The sequence below is a fragment of the Cibotium barometz genome, chromosome 8 (genome assembly GCF_041138505.1).
Source record: "Cibotium barometz isolate CiBa-2024 chromosome 8, ASM4113850v1, whole genome shotgun sequence".
Lineage (NCBI taxonomy): Eukaryota > Viridiplantae > Streptophyta > Polypodiopsida > Cyatheales > Cibotiaceae > Cibotium > Cibotium barometz.
In genome coordinates this window covers 1,312,501-1,332,181 of record NC_141053.1, presented here as the reverse complement: position 1 = coordinate 1,332,181, position 19,681 = coordinate 1,312,501, and the positions used below count along the sequence as shown (strand labels likewise).

General features: G+C 42.2%; 1 protein-coding gene across 1 annotated transcript in view; it reads left to right on the top strand.

The window, feature by feature from the left end:
- LOC147635822 (pentatricopeptide repeat-containing protein At4g21880, mitochondrial-like) overlaps positions 1 to 14,458 on the top strand; it is a 168,759-nt gene extending 154,301 nt beyond the window's left edge. The window contains 4 exon segments of the mRNA XM_086801180.1: positions 3,122 to 3,279; positions 3,501 to 3,570; positions 3,663 to 3,898; positions 14,098 to 14,458. Coding sequence (XP_086657306.1) covers positions 3,122 to 3,279; positions 3,501 to 3,570; positions 3,663 to 3,898; positions 14,098 to 14,302 — 669 coding nt within the window. The 3' untranslated portion in view covers positions 14,303 to 14,458.
- The last annotated feature ends 5,223 nt before the right edge of the window (positions 14,459 to 19,681 follow it).

The following is a 19,681-nucleotide window of genomic DNA, read 5'->3' as shown; positions in this document are numbered from 1 at the left end:
GAGAGAAACTAAAACTGTCCTGAGAGCGGGAGAAGGCCCCATGCTGCCATGCATCAGTGATCCTCAGTGACATGCAAAATCGCTCCCAAGCTGCAAGCTCCGTGCCGTGCACTATAACATGACTGCCTCCCACCCTATCGGCCGGGTCCTCAAGCATGTTGAAGTCTCCCCCGACACACCAATGTGCGGCCTCTGGCAATGCATCCGTAACCTAGGTCCAGAACTCTGCTCTGGCACTAGCATGGTTGGGCGCATAGATGTTGAGCACACCCAATAGCTCATCATGCATCCTCAGAATGACATACTGTGCTCTACCAGGCACAATGATCCCTCGATCCACAATGGCCTGCCGCCATACATCTGCAATGACCATGCATACTCCTCCCTGTCCACCCAAAGGACCAAACCTTGCAGACCAAAAGGTGTCCCATCTACCAGGCATCACCGAACTATATCTCCGGATCCTGCTCTCACCCAAGTGGTGCTCCTGCATCATCAAAATATCAATGCTGCCACCAACCAGGCATCTCTGAAGCTCCTGCCTCAAGCAACCACGATAGCGTATATAATGTGCTCCGCCAAGGCCCTGTACATTCCATGAGATGATCCTCATGGATGACCTGCTGAGGTGGATGCTGTCGCAGCCGTACGGCGGGCCTTCACAAGCGGCTTGGATGGAGAGTAGTCCCCATCCGAGCGGCTACAAATCTGCCCACCCGGTGTACTGCAAGAATAAGGGATCAGGCGCCAGTGGTTGTCCAATGGCGACTGCCTCCCGCTTAGACAAAGCAACCTCGTGTATACATACATATCCAGGGTCGCGTGCTAAGTCTGCTACTATGCGAACGACCAAATGGCGAATCCCTGAGGCATCCACACTCCCGGGATCCAAGAAAAAATGAGCCAACTCCCATAGTCGGCCTATCACATGTCACCTCCCGATCGCTCACATGGTGAGAAAACTCAACTGCCTGAGTCTTCTAAGTGCTAAGAGCGAGCTCCAGAGTCCACTCCTGGTCGCCTGGGCCACAGAGAGGGAACGAGAAGGCCACCGCTGAATCAAGTGCCTCCTCCCCGCGGGCCGGAGGAATCACTACATGAACTCTGATGGGTGCTGGCTCAGGGGGCCCTCTGCTCCAAAAAGCCGTGTGAAGGAGTAATCAAAAGCCTCCGAGTGCTGTCTAGTGCCGAGGCGACTCAGCCGACTGCGGATAGATGATATCCGTGAAGCCCGAATCGGCATGGTAAGTCTCCTCTCTGCGGTGCTCGAGCAAGGTCAGTGCTCAGAGCCCTCCGAACTGCCAGGGCCTCCCGGGGAGCTGAGGCGGGCAGGGGGGGAGGAGGGGGGGGCGAGGGGGGTGGAGAAGGAGCCGCTGCCGAAACCGGAGCGGGGACGGGAGGAGGCGAAGGTGGAAGCGAGGCGGTAGGGGGGGACGGGGGTGGGGGGGGTGGAGGAGGGGGTCTCCTCCTGGAGGGGAGCAAAGCTGTTCCTCACGGGAACCCAGTGATGCTGAGACTGTGGCTGCTGTTGCAACGGTCTCTGGGCGTGCTGCTATGGCTGTCTCCCTCGACGGCGCCCCTGTCCAGGCTGCCACTCCGAGGTCTCTGTGGCCTGAGCAGGTGTCCCGGAGGCTGCCTGCCGAGCCGCGTCTGTGGGCGGGCCATCAGGGGCCTGTTGCTGCAGTGAAGGTCGGGGTCTCCTGCGAGGACAGGCCTTGGCCAGAAGGCCGACCTGCCTGCAAATAAAGCACTGGTTCGGGAGCCCCGAGAACTCCACTCTCTGATCAATCCATCCCCCCCTATCCTAGGTAGCTGAATGACCTTCGGAAGGGAGGAGATGTCAGACACCAAAACTCTGACCCAAGGTAGCCCAGCTGCTCTGGCCACCACTAAAGCTGCTGTGGGGCCAGTCTCTAGCACCGAACCCACCAATGCTCCTAGCCTAGAAAGGAGCGGAAGGTACTCCCGGCGGAGTCGAGGGAAGCAAACTGTAACATGGAAAAGGCACTCTCCCTGCTCGGCCGTTGCTAGGTCAAATCCATGCTGCCAAGGTCTGAAGAAAGCCCGAGCACCCCTGATGTCAAGGGGACTCATGGCTAGGACCTTGGCCACGCTCTGGGCTGTCTCGAACTCGATCTGGTAATGTCCACGGCCCAGTAGCTGAACGTCCAGGATCTTGCCCACATCTGCAAGAAGGCGGGCCTGGAGAAGATCCCGGATCTCCCCTCTGCTGGGGAGAGTGCCGACTATACGGCAGATGGTGGAATGAGCCTGGAGGCGTTCCACCTCTGCGGCGAGGCTCGCTTCCTCTTCTGGCGAAAGAGAAAGCCTGATGGGGGTGTCTTCAGGGGCGGGCGAGGGGGCTGCGGGGGAGTCCCTCTGAGGCGGGGCGGGAGGAGCCTCCATCAGTGTCTGAAGCTATGTCGAAGGCGGAGCAAATGCGGAGAGTCCTGCATTATTCACCTAATAGGCCACTTAATTATAATTAGCATAAGCATGTAAGAGACAAAAAATAGACAAAGTACTCATTTCTGGGAGCTTTTCCCATCCATTTAGGGAGTCCAATGGTCTATGAATCAAGCCAAGGATCAAGTACCCATATGGATCTAGCAATACCAACCCATAGACCATTCCAATGCACACAACAGGGTACACAAGAGGGCACTTAATTAAGCATGAGGGAAGAGGGAAAAAACTGCACTGTTTTGGGCTTACCAGGGAGTAGGAAATTACATAAACATGTCAAATTAGAGCCTTATGATTATGCTACATGCTTAGCAATTGATTAGAAGAGGGATTAGTGCTAACCTTACTCACAATTAGGGAGAGCTTGAGCTATTGGGGAGAGGTGAAGAAGAGGAGCCCCAAAACCTTTGCGAGCAAAGAACTCCTATGAAGTATGGAAAACTGTTCAGTTTGAAGGATTCATTGTAATGACTGTATATGTAACAGACTGACCTTGTGTTGGGAGCCATTGCCAACAAAGGTAACATTAATTTTGTGATTGTGGCAACATATAGAAGGATGGCATTATGGTATTTATCTGCATCAGAAACATTTAGAAACCGTGTGCAGATACTTTAGTGCGTTTTAAACATTCAAGTTTTTTGGTGTAGTGCAGACTGCCTTGGGTAATGCAAGGCAGCTTGATCAACTTCTTGCGCTATTCGAATCATTCAAAACATCAATGGAAACAAAAAGTCGAGTAAACCAGGAGGAACTCATGAGCATTGCATGCTGCACCGTTGTCCATCCTCTTATCCATCACAATGAACTGAAGTATGTAAAATCTACATTCCTGTATATTAACACCCCCCCCCCTCCCCCCAAAACACGCCTCTCTCTCTCTCTCTCTCTCCCTTCCTTTTTCCTTTGCATCCAAATAATAACATGTAGTCTTCTTCTTCTTCTTTTCTTCATGCTCATTACACTGCTCAGTGTTGAAAAAACAGTGAGAAGATTGTCATTCTTTTGGTTGTTCTGATGCCCTTTTTGTATAGGAAAGCATTAAAGTTTCTGCAACAGCTACAAAGGGACAATGTAGGCGATGTAGAGACTCTTTGCTTGAAGGTAACCCATAGTTCTTACTCTTCCCTTTCTGGACTATCTGTTTGAGGGTTGTAGATGTCTTCAACAAGGGTCTGACGGTTGGTTTTTCAAAGGTTTTCACAAATGACAATGGCAAGACTACTTCTGAGCAAGAAGTGCACTTGACATTGGAGGATAAGTTAAACTTTCTGAAAGCCATGCGTGAGAGGCTCAAACTTCAACCAACAAGAATAGCCTACGAATCTTTGCTGGAGAGCTGTGCAAGAGAGAAGGATGCACATTGTGCTGATTACGTTGTGCAAATGATGAAGAGTGACAATCTGCACTTAAACATATTCACATACCTGATGTAAGTTTTTTTGCACAGCTTGTTTTCAATTCACCTGCTTTACTTTTGCATGCTCTTATGCTTTTTAAAAAGAGAATAGTTGCATGAAAGCATGTCTATGTATTTTTTAGGGTGGTAGCAGGCATGTTGTATAAAGGCTTATGTCAAGTGATACAATCATCTGAAAAACCAAGTCAACCTCAAGCAAGACATCCCTTGTAGTTCAGCCATCACTGATACTACGATTTGGAAAATCTGATGATGAAAAATGAACCCCACAAAACTGGACCCATGGCTTTTGCGAAGGCCATCCTATGGAGCATTGAGACTCTAGAGGTATCTTGAGGCTAAAGAGGTAACCCTGCCAATCCAAACTTGAGGCTTCTCTGCATTTCAAATGCAGTTTTACCCTGAAACGTCAAAAACCCCGAAACGTTTCTAGGGACTATGCCTGATGGACACCTTGCAGAGGAGGAGAGTCTAGATTTCTTGTTTGCTTTGTTTTATAATATCATGCTGGAGAACCAGGCATCACTCTGTACTCTAGATTGGAATTATATTCCTTGAAGGGGCCCGGCCGTTCTGGGTCAGTGCGGTGTCTTCACTCTATTGTGGATGGTTGTTGCTTCTCTCTCTCTCTCTCTCTCTCTCTCTCTCTCTGGCACATATTATGAGATGGAGGCACCTCCATAGTGTACCCCTCCGTCCCACATGATATTGTATCCCCTCACTATATTCCACTCACCTCCATAGCGTACCCCCCCCCTCACTATATTCACACCCTATAAGGGTTTCTGTTTACCTTCCATTTCCAGTTTCATTTTCTAGGTGCCTGTAGTATCATCTTTATTTTTCATTTTCTGGGGTTTTTTTATCCAGACATTGTATCAGATCCACCATGATGTAACTTTTGGTCTCATAGGTCATTATGGCCTTTTGAAGACGTTAATATAACATTTCATTTCTCTCTCTCTCTCTCTCTCTCAGTATTAATCAAGGTTTAAGGTTGATTATTGAGGATTAACAATATTTAGCTTGCTACACGTACGGCTTCGAGTTACAGTGGTATTAGAGCAGGAACCCTTTCTTGCTTTGGCAATTGAAGGCGACCTTGGGAGCAAGCTGAAAAATTGCTGTTTCAAGATGGCCACAGAGAGAGAGAGATCACGGATTCTTACGGATGAAGATACTACTTCTTCTCAAGGTCCAAACTCTAGAGGTTGAGATGGAGAGAGATCTGCTTATGAAAGACCTGCCCCTTCAAGGATTCTTGGTTCTACTCATGGGAGATCTATTTTGGAGACGTTTGCTTCAGAGAGGCATGTTTCTAGAGAGCCTTCTTTACATAGGAGGAACATTCATACCAGCGATGGAGGATCGCAATCTACTGCAAAATCTGGAGCTTCTCATCATTCCCGTCTTTGGAACTTGAGAGAAAGATGAAGGACATGGACGGCTGGTTAGGAGATCCCGATGTGTGGAAGTTGTTTGAAGAGAAGCATTCAAAAGCGACTCAAGCTATGCAGTTCGAATCTTTGATTCATGATCGCAAGTTTGGAGACCCTATTGTCTTTGCGAAGGAGATCTTGCAGAGAAGGGTGTGATTGTACCAAATGCTTTGGGGAGCGTTGTGTTGCTTGAGCCCTACAAACTGTCCAAAGGAAGTTCTGCTAAAGGATCGGGCACGGTGATTGCCACACCTACACCAGGGAGTGGGAATGTCATTGCTCCAAAACTAGAAGTTTACAAATATGGTGATAAAGATGTAAAGATGCCTACTTATTATGCGAAGGGTGGTGATGTGTAACTTGGTTGAACAAATGCTAATCAATACACTTAAATACACTAAGATTTGAAAGACACTTGCTCATATACAAGAAGTAAATTGCTGAATTGACAAGAGACACACAATGAGCCGGAACGGCCGACCCCTTCCTTGAGTAAATTGTATTACTAGTGGAGAAATTCAATACATAGCTTCACGGGCATCCATTGCCAAATCCTCCATGCCAATGCATATGAAATTCAGCATTTAGAAAACAATGGTATGTCGATGTAGATCACCAAGGAGCTGCCTTGATGCCCGGCCCGACTTCAGTGCCCATATTCTCTACCATTGGCTCTATGTTCTACCAAGCAAGGTAGCAACATCTTCAAGAGCACATAGGACAAGAGAAAAACTACACAGGGCGGCTAAACAAGGAGTCCTGCCCTTCTACTGAATAAGTAATGACAACACATTGTCCAATTAGCTTACCAGTCTTCATAGAAGTTGTTGCAAGCGGAAGCCTTCGCGTTGGAAGCTTTAGAAGTGTTGATATCTTCGATTTGCCGCAATCCTTCGCGACAAAAGTCTTCAAAAGGATGAAGGGAACCTTGGGAAAGCTTCCCCTATGGTTCAACTTGAGAAAGGAAGGTTGAAATTAGGGTTTTCAGCAAAAAGACCAGAAATTACAGCAAAAATGAGAGCTGTTTTGCTGAATTTCAGTCATTGGGAGTAAGTCGGAGAGTGATTAGCACTTGGAAACACTCTTGGAAGCTTGGAAAACACCCTAGCAAGTTGGGTATGGCTATGGAGAGCTTGGAAATGGAAATTAATGGTGGAAAAACAGAGTTTTCAGCCTCCAAAAATCCTCATGAAGAGAGAACACGAATTTTCTCTTAATAAGTAAGTGAATTGGGGTCCAATCAGGTGAGAGGACATGGGGAGATGCCCATTTATGAGTAAAAAGGAAGATCAGGTCGTGGACATTGAGTCTTGTCCGCCTCGGGACTTCAGTGAGTGTAAACTTGGAAGTGGTCATGATTTATAAGCGACTTTTGGGCGCCCAAACTTTAATGAAGTGGGAACGCACTCACTTATAAATATTGGCTAAGTCCTAAGGGCTATTTGAGCCTAGATTGGGTAATACTTACCACTTGTTCACATGCCACACAACCATGTCAGCAAACAGTTTCACACGCACGGTCACGGGCGGGCGTGCGCTAGCCCGGAACTACACATAGGTCATGCAGGCATGAAAACAGCATGCAATTTCATTTGCAAGCAAGCACATAAAGATGCTATGCAATGCAGCATTGGCATGAGAAATTTCCGTTCATGGAACCATATAAGACCAGGCGTTTCCAGGCAAGTATATGCGATACCAGACCCAGTGGAACGCCAATCCTCCAGGCGTTTCCGGGCATGTACACAAAGGCACAAGTCCCAGCGGAAAGCCAAGTCCTCCAGATATTCCAGGCATGACAACATCAAGTCCCAGCGGAATATCATATCCAACTATACAGCATGACACGTGTCAATCACATGCATAGGCACATTCCATAAGCCATGGACACCAATCCAATATGTACATAGTGTGAAAGCAAGAGTAAACCATTGGGGTGGCCAAATGGTGACATGATGTTTCTAAAACTCTTGCATGGCTGCGATCGTTTGACCGTGCTTTTAAGGGGAGACACTTTATTGAAGAGTCTATGGTCCACAAAGCCAGTGTTTATCTTACGCAGGTGGGTGCGAATTGGTATGGAAGTCTTCTCACCAAAGGTACACAACCAAAAAACTTGGGGTGAGTACAAGGATGTGTTTCAGAAGAACTTTTTGCCAAAGGATTTCACGAAGAAGCTATGTACCGAATGGGACAAGGTTGGTCAAGAAGATGATGATGTGTAGGCATATATAGAGAAGTTTATGGAAGTTTATCTCAAGGCTAGTCAGTTTATACCCATCAGCGATGAAGAACAGCTCCGAAAGTTTGAAGCCGGGCTGAACCCTATACTTCATCCCTTAATGAAGTGGATGGTGAAGAAAAGGGAGACTAAGGACGCTTCCAAAAAGGATAATATGACGAAGAATGGTTCGTCAGATTAGCCATCAACCAAAAAGAAAAAGATCAATGAAAAGGGCAAAGGGAAGAGTTTCCCACTCCGTAAGCCACCAAATAATGGCAACAGGAACCGCAAGGAACCAAAGCAACCCTTCAAGAAGCTGACCCAAAAGGAGATTGATCAGTACATAAAGGAGGGCAAGTGTTTTACTTGTGGCAAAGAGGGGCATATGTCTTGGGAGTGTTCTCTTAAGGAGGCGGATGCAAGTAAGAAAAAACTGGATAAGGAATCTCCTAAACCCAAGGTTGGGGCGGTAGCAGATGTACAACTTGTAGATTCCAGTGATCAAGCTCAAGGGAGGAGGTTGTGGAAGATTTTTGGCAAACTTAGAGAACAACCAGTAGTGGTAATGATATATTTAGGAGCTACACATAACTTCATCTTTCAAGAAATAGCCAATGCCATAGGGTTGGCTGAGAAAGATAAAGGGGTGCCTTCTAGTGCAAATACCATCTTTGTAGGGCGTCAAGCCCAAGTGACACCAGTGATTGGATCTTTGAGGTTGCAGATGGGTCCTTATCTTGGGCATGTGGATTTTATCATTGGACCAACTCTTGGGTTTGATGTGCTTTTGGGGATGCCTTGGATCAAAAAGGTTGAAGCTACACCCATGTATGGGAAGAATGAGGACAAATTGAAGATCACCCACAAGGGAAAAGAAATCTTACTTGATGTAGGAGTTCATGGAAACTCCATCCCTCTTGTTAGCCATGTACAAATCCGTAAAGCAATAAAAAGTTCCTTTTCTTGTTATATGGTTTTTGCAAAAAGTGTGGAAGCCAATGATGAAAATGTTCAAAAGAATCTTGAAGTACAAGATTATGTTAACTTTTTGGAGAAGTTTGAAGATTGTTTCACCGACTCTCTTCCCGAGGAGTTGCCACCTCAGAGACCAAAAGATCATAAGATCGATGTTACACCTAGGAGTTCTACTCCTAACCAAGCACCTTAACGAGTTAGCCTCCCGCAACAAGAGGAGATCTTAAGTCAAGTGAATGAATTGTTAGAGAAGGGGTTGATAAGACCAAGTACCTCACCATTTTGCTCACCAGTGCTTCTAGTCCAAAAGAAGGATGGGTCCTTTTGCATGTGTGTGGAGTACCGAGCCCTAAACAAAATAACCATCAAAAAAAGATATCCAATTCCGTGGACTGATGACATCCTAGATAGATTGGGGGGAGCTTGTCTTTTCAACTGCATTGACATGAAAAGTGGCTACCATCAGATTCGGATTGCGCCAGAGGATATTCCAAAGAGTGCATGCCAGATTACCTTTGGATTGTATGAGTATTTGGTTACGGCTTTTGGGTTAATGAATGCTTTAGCCACTTTTAATCACATGATGGATCAGATCTTTAGAGAGCATAGAAAGTTTTGCAGACATAGAAAGTTTTGCCGAACTTTCTTCGATGATATCATTGTGTTTTCAAGGACTGTTGAGGAGCATCAGGAACATCTTACTGTGGTGTTTGAAGAACTGAGGAAGCAGAAGTTGTACATAAATGCCCAAAAAAGAGAGTTCTTTTTAGAAGAAATCAAGTACTTGGGGCATATCATTCACAAGGGCGTGAGGATAATGGATCCCGACAAAGTGAAAGCTATTGTAGAATGGCCAATTCCTAAGGATGTGCATGAGGTAACAAGCTTTCTTGGGCTATGTGCCTACTATCGGACTTATGTGAGACATTTTGCAAAGATTGTTAGTCCTTTGCATGACTTGACCAAGAAGAGGGTATCTTTTCATTGGACTGAAAAGCAAGAAGCTGCTTTTAACAAGCTGAAGGAAGCGGCCAGCAAGAAGATTAGGTGAGAGCATTGGTGCTGTTTTGAATCAAGGTCTCGACCGGTTGCGTATGAGAGCCAGAAGTTGCATGATGCTGAGAGAAATTATGGCATCTATGAAAAAGATTTGCTTGTTGTGGTTTATGCCTTAACCATATGGAAGCACTATCTGTTGGGTGCCACTTTTGTTATCAAGACCGATCACTAGAGTCTTCAGTATTTTCTTACACGGAAAAAGTTATCAGGAAAGCATGTGAGATGGGAAAATTTCTTACCCATGTTTCATCTCAGCATAGATCATATACTTGGAAAACAGAATGTTGTTGCAGATGCCCTGTCGAGGTGACCCCAGGTTAATGCAATTACTATGGATTATCATACGAATTTCACAGTGATGAAAGATTTGTATGCTACAGATGAGGATTTTGCTTAGGTTTGGCACTGTTTACAACAAGGGGATATTAAAGTGTCTTTCACTTTGAAAGAAGGCTTCATCATGAGGCAAAATCAACTTTGTGTGGTGAAGGAACTAAGGCCTAAGGTTATGGATGAATGTCATAATCCACCTTTTGTTGGTCACAGAGGGATTTTACCTACAACGCAGATGATTGAAAGGTACTTTTATTGGCCCTCCATGAGGAGGGATATTGACACTTATGTTAGAGAGTGTAGTGAAAGTATGATAAGGTGGTACACTTTCTACCAGTTGCATTAGTTGCTACCACAATTGAAGACAACTAATATTAGTGGATTTAATGTCGTCATAAGATATATTTAGCAATTTATCTAGTGCCTTTTAGATATAATAAATGTGAAACAAGATTAAACAAACATGTTTTAATTCTCTAACTTTACATAAAAGTGTTTCATAACCAGTTGTAAACCATTGTCCAAGACACAGGTTTTCAGTCCACCTTATCATGCTTTCACGATCACTTGCCAGAAAGTGAAGTTTAACTTTGGCAAATCTCAAGGATTGCTACATCCTTTGCCTATTCTTGAGAAACCTTGGGAGAGTATTGCCATGGATTTTATCACAAGTTTACCCTAACCCTAAGTGGTGGTAGACTAATAACTTAGCCTGGAAAGGTGGAAGGTTGTCTTAGCCTAGAAAGGTGGAAGACATGAAGTACAGAGATTGATGAACGGATGATATCTTTAGGCACATGTTTCATTGCGTGTTGTTTTTGTACTTGGTTTCGTCATTTAGGCATTCATGATTAAGCAGCGGGTGAATTGCACGTTGCTGATTGCTAATTTCGCCGATTTTTATTTTTGACAATGGTAAGTATTTATTTATTGCATACTAACATTTGGATGTGTAGGATATCAACACTGAAGATCCACACATTGAGTTAAAGACTTTCTGCCACTCGTCAATCATGCACTGGGACTTAGAGAAAATTCGTATATCTAGGAAATCTTATCAAATTACCATTTTCATGCGATTGTATAAAATTATTCAATTTTCGTAAAATCCTAGAACCTTTGGTGGAATATAGTATTAGGTCTAGTGGTTCACTCTAATCTTAGGCTAGAGATTTTAGCAATTTTTATGCGTGGAAACTTTAAAATATTCCCGCGGGTTGCTAAATTTTTGAGTTAAAATTTTAAGTGCTTTCATTCTTTAAAAATCTTGTTAAAAGAAAAAGCAAAGTTTCTTTTTATGGAAAAGAAGTATGAAAAGGAGGTCTCGCTAGTCATTCGAGGCATCACGATCGTCGTGCAGTATAGTTTTACAGCCTGCAGGGTGCTCGTGACCCCTTTCGAAGCTATTCATGGAGCTAGATTTTGCATCTAGATTGTGGATCTGGAGATGGCTGTCTAGGCATGGAGAATTGATATTTCTTGCATCCTGTTGCGGCTTGCTGGGGTGTGTGGATATTGTTATTGGTTGGAGATTTGCTTCGAGACATAGTGCCCTTGCACTTGTGGCTATGCTCCTCTTGTTTAGAAACCTTGAGGGTAAAGTACAGACAAGTGGATTCTCTGACTACTGCCCGTGTGGACCACTTTCTAGTTGTGGCTGGGTAGATAGTGGGTGGCCACCTTGCAGAGTAGGGGAGTCTAGATTTCTTGTTTGCTTTGTTTTATGATATCATGCTGGAGAGCCAGCCGTCACTCTGTACTCTGAATTGGAATTATATTCCTTGAAGGAGTCCGGTCGTTCGGGGTCAGTGTGGTGTCTTGACTCTATTGTGGTTGATGGTCGCTTATCTCTCTCTCTCTTGAAGTATTAAGGCTGAAGGTTGATTATCGAGGTTTAACAATATTTAGCTTGCTACACGTACGGCTGTGAGGTACACATCTTGCCAGAGGCACTACTGCATAGAGACCCACCGGTGCTTGTCCATCCAGCGTCTCCACCCATGCACGCCGCCACCTGGGCGGCTTAGCCACTTACAGCCACCATCACCGGCGGTCTGTTCTTTTTAGGGTTCTCCTTTGCAAAGCACGATCGTCAAAAAGGGCATTTTACAGCGGCACTTAGTTCAACATCTTGTCATCGAAGGTCATGACATTCATGTAAATGAGGTACTTTGGGATTTTTGTTTGGGGTTTCTCTCTGTGATATCCAGGCATCCATAGGCACTTCAGAACTCAGTGCGAATCTAGGCACTCTTGCATCGGTGCAGTTAACTATTTGGAGCATTATTTAAGCTCACTCAGGTGTCCATCTTGTTTCTAGTATACCTTGGCGATCGCATCTTACAATCCCAAGGAAGTAAGTAATTGAGAGTAGTGGTGACCAGCTTTCTATTTTTCCCACTATGTCATTTATGTTCAGTAGCTGTTCTTTCAAGTCCTTTACCTTGGTTAGATGCTCTGCCATAGAATCTCCTTGCATAGCAAGGTTGTCTAGCTCCCTCATCAGGTTCTTTAAATCTTTCTATGAGAGGTGGAGGTAACCCTATTTCTTTTGAAGAGCTAGTTTGGTTACTAGTAGTGAAGACCAAGCTTACTTCTCCTGGGGCAAAGGCAAAGTGGACTCGTTCTCAGGGTGACACCAAGGCGAAAAGAAAATGTCATTACTGCCACAAGCTTGGGCACTACATTAACGAGTGCTGTAAACAACTTGCCAAGCTGAATACTAAAGATGAATCGGCAAACTGTGCCACCTCTACCTCAGACGAGAACCAGGAGCAAGAAGATGCAACAAACCTAGTCCAGGACGACTAGGCTTTCTAGCCACATTATCACCATGTTTGGGGGGGGGGGGGGCAGATTTCAAAATATTAATAGTGGTGAATGTGGCAATTAACAGGTGCTACATGGTTTTCTAAACCATAGTCACAGGAAATGGCGGAAACGGGCCTTGGAAACGTGTTTCCAAGCCCTACATATTGTGGAAACTGGCTGAAATGGCTGGAAACAGACACGTAATCAAAAAGTTCTTTCAAAAAAAAAAAAATCTGCACGTTTTTTATGAAACGTTCTTTCATAAATGTTCCCGAGTTTTTTATTCAACGCTTCTGCGCATAAACGCATTTGTTTGTAAGTGTTGGGAAAACAAACGTTCTTAAAATAAAAGTTTCTTCATAAACCTTTGTTTGTGACACCTCTTAGCGACATGTGGCATGTGTGGTGACAGAATATGTATACATAGGTCTAGCCCATGGCGGCGGGTGTAGACCTGTATATCTTGTGCTAGTCATAGCTCTGGATATTTCTCAAAGGAGGATAACCTTATAAGGTCAAGCTGTGGATCATCTTTTGGGAGATTCTAGTCCGTGCAGAATAATGCTTCTGCATGCTGGCTATTGGCCTGTGTTGCATGTAAGGCTGAAACCAAGGTAAGGCTATTTGCACGTTGGTTTTGAGAAGGAATAGAGATGACAGCTGAAGTCATGCACAAACGCAACTCAAAATGCAGAAAATATCCTACACTACTGATGTACATCACAACAGAGTAATGATAAAAATAGATACAGAACTGGTTGCCAAACCCTAGAAACCAAAAAAAAAAACTTTGTTTCTAGGGTTAGAAACCTCTGAAACGTTTCTGAAATGCCAAAACATCTGGCAAAAAATATTCTACCCAATCTTCAAATAGGCACAAATCTGTCCCCAGCCAAATGCTGTCCAGCCACCACCCAAACTGTTGCCCAGCTACCCAGATATGCCCAGACATGGCTGAACAACTCCTGCTGCACCTGTGAGCAGCCTGCCCTTGGGGGAGGCTGCATGCATGCTGCATCTCTGGGCAGCCTGCCCTTTGGGGAGGCTGCACGTCTGGCACAACCGTTGCAGCAATTGGAAAATCTCGGCGCAAGGTTGTGTATGGATTAGACAAAGAGAGATTGACAGACATCCTGTTGTTTGGAAGGCAGGATGTTTGGAAGGATTGCATTCTTAGTGACCATGGCTACCTTTGGGAGCCAGTGGGTGTACGAATTTGTGCAGGTGGGAAGCAAGAACCAGCTTGTATGATTTTGGTGCTTTTAAACTTCTATGATACATAAAACCCTAATGCTTGAACTCTTTCAGATTGCAATGCAAGTGCGTCTCTGCTAACATGCTCTTCTAATGTTTTCATGATATGGGTTCAGACTGCTCCGAGTTGCTGTTTCTGGGGAGGGAGACTTGAAAAAAGTGAAGAAATTCCTTATGGAAATGAGAAGAGAAATGGGCAACAGTGGTTTACAAGATGAACATGCGAGAACGGTAGTTACCGAAATTTTGAGCGACTTCAAAAGTTCGAATGGTGTAGCTCGAAATTCCAAGAATTTACTAAATATATTGTATCCTAGGTAGATCTGCAGCTGAAAGTGTTGTTATCAGAGCTGGCAAAAGCCTTACATTTTCTTTGCCCCTAATTATCATTTTTACAAAGTAATGTAAGTTGAACCTTTGATGCTTTGGTGGATTGGTCTAGCGTGGTTATTTTCAAATTAATTCATTTTTCACCAATCAAGGCTAAAAGATTGAAAAAGGAAGTAGTAGATCTTAAACCTCTCAGAGACATGTAATCCTTAGCATGGTTCCACTATGCTCAACAACACCCATGCATCTTGTTAAAAGATAACGTGTGTTTTCTTAGTGAAGAGCATGAATATCACTAATAATTTAATGGGCTTGCAATGTTTGTGAAGTCGTGCAATTTTTCCATCCAAGGTAGGTGATTTATGAGTATTCTTTAGGCTCGACTATCTTAGCAACCATTGTCTTTATTTCATCACAGTCTTTGTAAAATTTGCATCAGCTTTGTTTAACTGAGGATGAATCCTTTGATGTAACCAGATGGGGATACCAAGTTGTGAACAAAGGCCAAATCTTTAGACAATTGGGATGCCCCATGGGAGTGGATGTTTCAGGTAAAGACATAGCGGAATGGCTTATGGACAAATTTCATAGCCAAATTTAGACCTTGGGACAACGTATTTCTTCCCTTTCATTCAAGGGTAGTAATAGTAAACATGGTGTTGTTGGCATGCTTTCACTTCTTTACTCCTTGTATAGATTTTACAGCATGCCTCTGGAAGAGAGCTTTAAGCTATGCTAAAGCTTTTCTATGGAAAAATAAGCAAGGCAAGAGACCATGTTCTTTCTTGGCATGGCAGAAGGTGTGTAAACCCAAGAAGGATGGGGGAATTGGCATCCTAGACATGGAAATGCATGCAATGGCGAGAATGCCAAAAATGTTCACCTCCTTTCTACAGCAGAGTCAACCTTGGACTACGATGTTTAAAGAGCTTTCTCTAAATATGACTGTGAGTTGGCAAGGCAAATGGAGGGGGCTCTCTTGGATCGATAAGATTTTTTCCATGCTCCTCTTGTCTTTAAAAATATGCCCTTTCCTGAATTTCTGATTAAGCAATGGAAGAGGATCATTCCCCTCATTCAATGGCAGGGATCTCCCAGAATCACGGGAACTTCCTTTTTCATGTATAATGTTTGGTGTTCCCCAGTTCTTTTCCCCCCATTAGTCCTCATTGAGCCCAAAGTGACCAAAAGACTCAACAACAAAGGGATAAACATATTTGAGGATTTTTGGGATGGTCCTCTTTTGGGGTGGAGAGATGAGGATCAGCTATCTGTCATGTATGGTCTCTCAAGATTTGATAAGAATCAACTGCATGTAATTATTGGTAAGCTCAAGACGCTCGCTATCAATACTTCTAAGCTTACGAAAAGGTGGATCAAAGATTGGGGGTGGATAGATGGACTTTCCCTTGGTCGGAATCAATTGCCAAGTTTTATTAGATGTTGATGCAAGAGAGGAGAGATTTTAATCATTTCAATACAATATGGAAAGTAGCGTGGCCGGACAAATGCTAGGAATCCAGGTGCAGAAGAATTTGGGGATCCAAACTGCCAACACATGCTCAGACTTTTTTGTGGAGAATCATGGTTGGGGCTCTTCTGTTAGGCTGTAAGCTGATGATAAAAAATATGGCCTCAGGGATATGCCCAAGATGCAAAACAACCATCGAGGATTTCAAGCATGCCTTTTGGGATTGCGCGGCATTAAGATCCTTTTGGACACAGCTTTCTAAAGGGGGGGGGAAATATTTTTGGGTTTCAATGTACATGGTCCCATTGGGTTTTGTGTAAAAAGATTGGTCCAGCAAAGGAGAGTAATAGCCTTTTTGGATCTGCAAGATTTACATGCCTGTGGGAGATATGGTCTACGAGGAACACTCTGGTCTTTGTTAATGATGGCATGCAAAGTGTAGATCCTAAGAAAGTTATCTGTTTAGTGAAAGCCAACATTGCTAGTCTCGTGAGTATAAACAGACCGGAGTCAGATGCAATGAAACTACTCACTAAGAGGATTTTGGATTGAGCAGTTTCTGTGGGTAGTTCTTCTCTTGATTGTTTGAGAAAACTATCCCACATTTTATATGTACTCTTTTCTTATTATTAATAAAAATACATCTTCACTGTAAAAAAAATTGCATCAGCTTTTGTTGGTCTTTTTGACTAAAGTGCACCATTGATGCCTCTCTCGTGTGCAATGTCTCGTGTACATATAGGGAGATGAAACCACATGACCTAGCGAACCTAGTCACTAAATTATTGACATTGTGCTTGAAAACTGCGTAAGTCTTTATTTATCAATCTATACTAACATGTGATGATTCATTGATTACTCTCGTGGGCTATTCATATCCAACGACTCTCGATTATCAATCTAGATTGCAAAAAGAATAGGTAGAGATATGGCGCAAAATTGCCATTTTACAATTAGGGGACACCTCAATCTTCTTCATGGCTCTTTGAAGGATTTTGTGGGGTGGAGTATCAAAGGTTTTTTTTCAAAGTCTACAGAGCACTAAAAGCACCATTATAATGTCAACTCCTATACTCCTATATATATGTATGTATACATATGTGTACATATACATATATATAAATACATATATATGTGTATATATATACATATATATGTATATATGTATATATACATATATATATATATATATATATATATATGTATATATACATATATATATATATATATACATATATCTATATATACATATATGTATATATACATATATCTATATATATATATACATATATATTTATATATGTATATATGTATACATATATATACATCTATTATATATATTTGTGTGTGTGTGTGTGTGTGTGTGTGTGTGTGTGTGTGTGTGCGCGTGTGCATACATACATACAGACATGTATGTATATATGTATGTGTGCGTTTGTGTGTATATGTGTGTGTGTGTGTGTGCGTGTGTGTGTGTGGTAACTAGAGAGAGAGAGAGTAATATATGGTAACTAGAGTTGCACATATAGTCTCTCCATGCATATATAGGGAGTTGAAAACACATGACCTAGCTATTCTAGGCACTAAATTTCTTACAATATGCTTGAAAATCGCACAAGTCTTTATTTATCAATCTATAATAACATGTGATGATTCATTCTTAGTGTTATCATGAAGAAACATAGGCTTTTGTTGTTATTGTGGAAGTCTCACATGCAATCCTTGCACAAAATGAAAAAGAATAGTAGATAATTTATAATAGGGTTAAAGTGGATCAAAGTTGTCAAATACCTTCTAGTTGATAATGTTCCACCCCCAATGGGTAGAAGATCCATCTATGGAGAGTACACTAGCAATCTCTCTCAACACCCAGTGCGCAAAATCCCTTCAAGTCGACGGGTTGGCTTGTCTGATTCTAGATATGGTGGCCAACTCCTCACATATTTCCTTCTAGCCATGCCACCCTTTCCACCTGTGTCTTGTTGATGATGCTCCCTGAACGAGCACTTAGTGGAAAGGTGAAAGGAGAGAAACACATAATTGAAGCAAAAAGGATGAAGCACTCACTGTGGCTTTGCGAACAAGTGAAAATGTAGACTGTTTATATATTTTACACGGTCTCTTTGGCATGTGATCTCCACAAAATTGTAGATGAGTATGTCTTGTCTCGAAATGGTATTCTAGCAAGGTTTTCATCGGGAAGGCACCTTTAAGAATATATTAGTGTAATGGGTTAGCAAATATATATTCTTTATAGTCTTAGAAATTTGGGGTGAATCTTTTGGATTTCTTTAAAAAAATGATAGTACCTAATGTATTTTTGGCAAATATTTTTGAAAAATCTAAAATTTTTGTAAACAATTGGGTGAACCTTTTAAAAAATGGATTTTTAAATAGCCAAAAAAATTTTTTGGAGATCCTTGAAAAATAGCCAATTGGCTACAAATAGCTCCTAGTTTTTTCCTTGCATTATATCATTCATCGCCCACGTACAAGCACAAGCGAGAGAGATGAGAGAGAGCGAGAGATTCATTGGCGTCTATGACAAGCACATATATTTTCCTCCATTGTTTCTCAAATATTTTTTTTGTATTGCTTCGTGTTGTTTTTAGAAAAGAAAACACCTGAAACAAGCAAAAATTGACTATTCACTGGGTAAACGAGGTCTTCTCATGGAAAAAAACGTTATAATACTACCATATATAATACATTATATTGTATGTAGTATGCAACATAGTTTATTACGACATACTTATCTCTCTCTCTCTCTCTCTCTCTCTCTCTCTCTCTTTCTTTGTTTATTGTGTGCATGTGTGTGTGTAAATATATACCTATACATATACATACATATAGGTATACACACACACACACATATATATATGTACATATACACACATACCTATATATATGTATATGTATATATGTATGTATCGGTATGTGTGAGATTATAAATACACAAGTAATATATATTCACACACAGACAGACATATATATGTACATATACACACATATACCTATATATGTGTATACGTATATATATATATGTATGGGTGTGTCAGAGAGAGAGAAAGGTAGAGAATTAATACATATATAATATATTCACGTACACATGCACACACGATAACATGCATGCATGCATATAAATGCATATACATATATGTATGTATATATGTATGTGTGTGTTATCATACATACATACATACATACATATATATGTGTGTGTTTGTGTGTGTGTGTGATTATGTGTGTGTGTATGTAATTGTGTGTGTGTGCGCGCTTGTGCATGCATACGCGCACACGCACACACAAATGTATGCATGCATATATTATCTGGTGTATGTGTGTGTGTGGTACACACGTATTTATATGTGTACGTGATCACACACATACATAAATGTGTATGTGGGTGGGTATGTATGTCTCACCACACACACACATTTGTAAAAGTGTGTACGTGATATATGTGTGTGTGTGTGTGTGTGTGTGTCACACACACACACACATATGTCACACACACACACACACACACACACACATACACATATATATATATGTGTGTGTATATGTATATATATATATATATATACATATATACATATATATACCTATATATATACATGTATTTATATACATACATATATATATGTATATATATATATATATATATATATATATATATATATATATACATACGTACATACATACATTCATATATGTGTGTGTGTGTGTGTGTGTGTGTGTATACATACATACATACATACATACATACATATATATATATATATATATATATATATATACGTATGTATGTATGTATGTATGTATATACACACACACACACACACACATATATATATGTGTATGTCTGTATGTAAGTTTACATATATATATGTATGTAT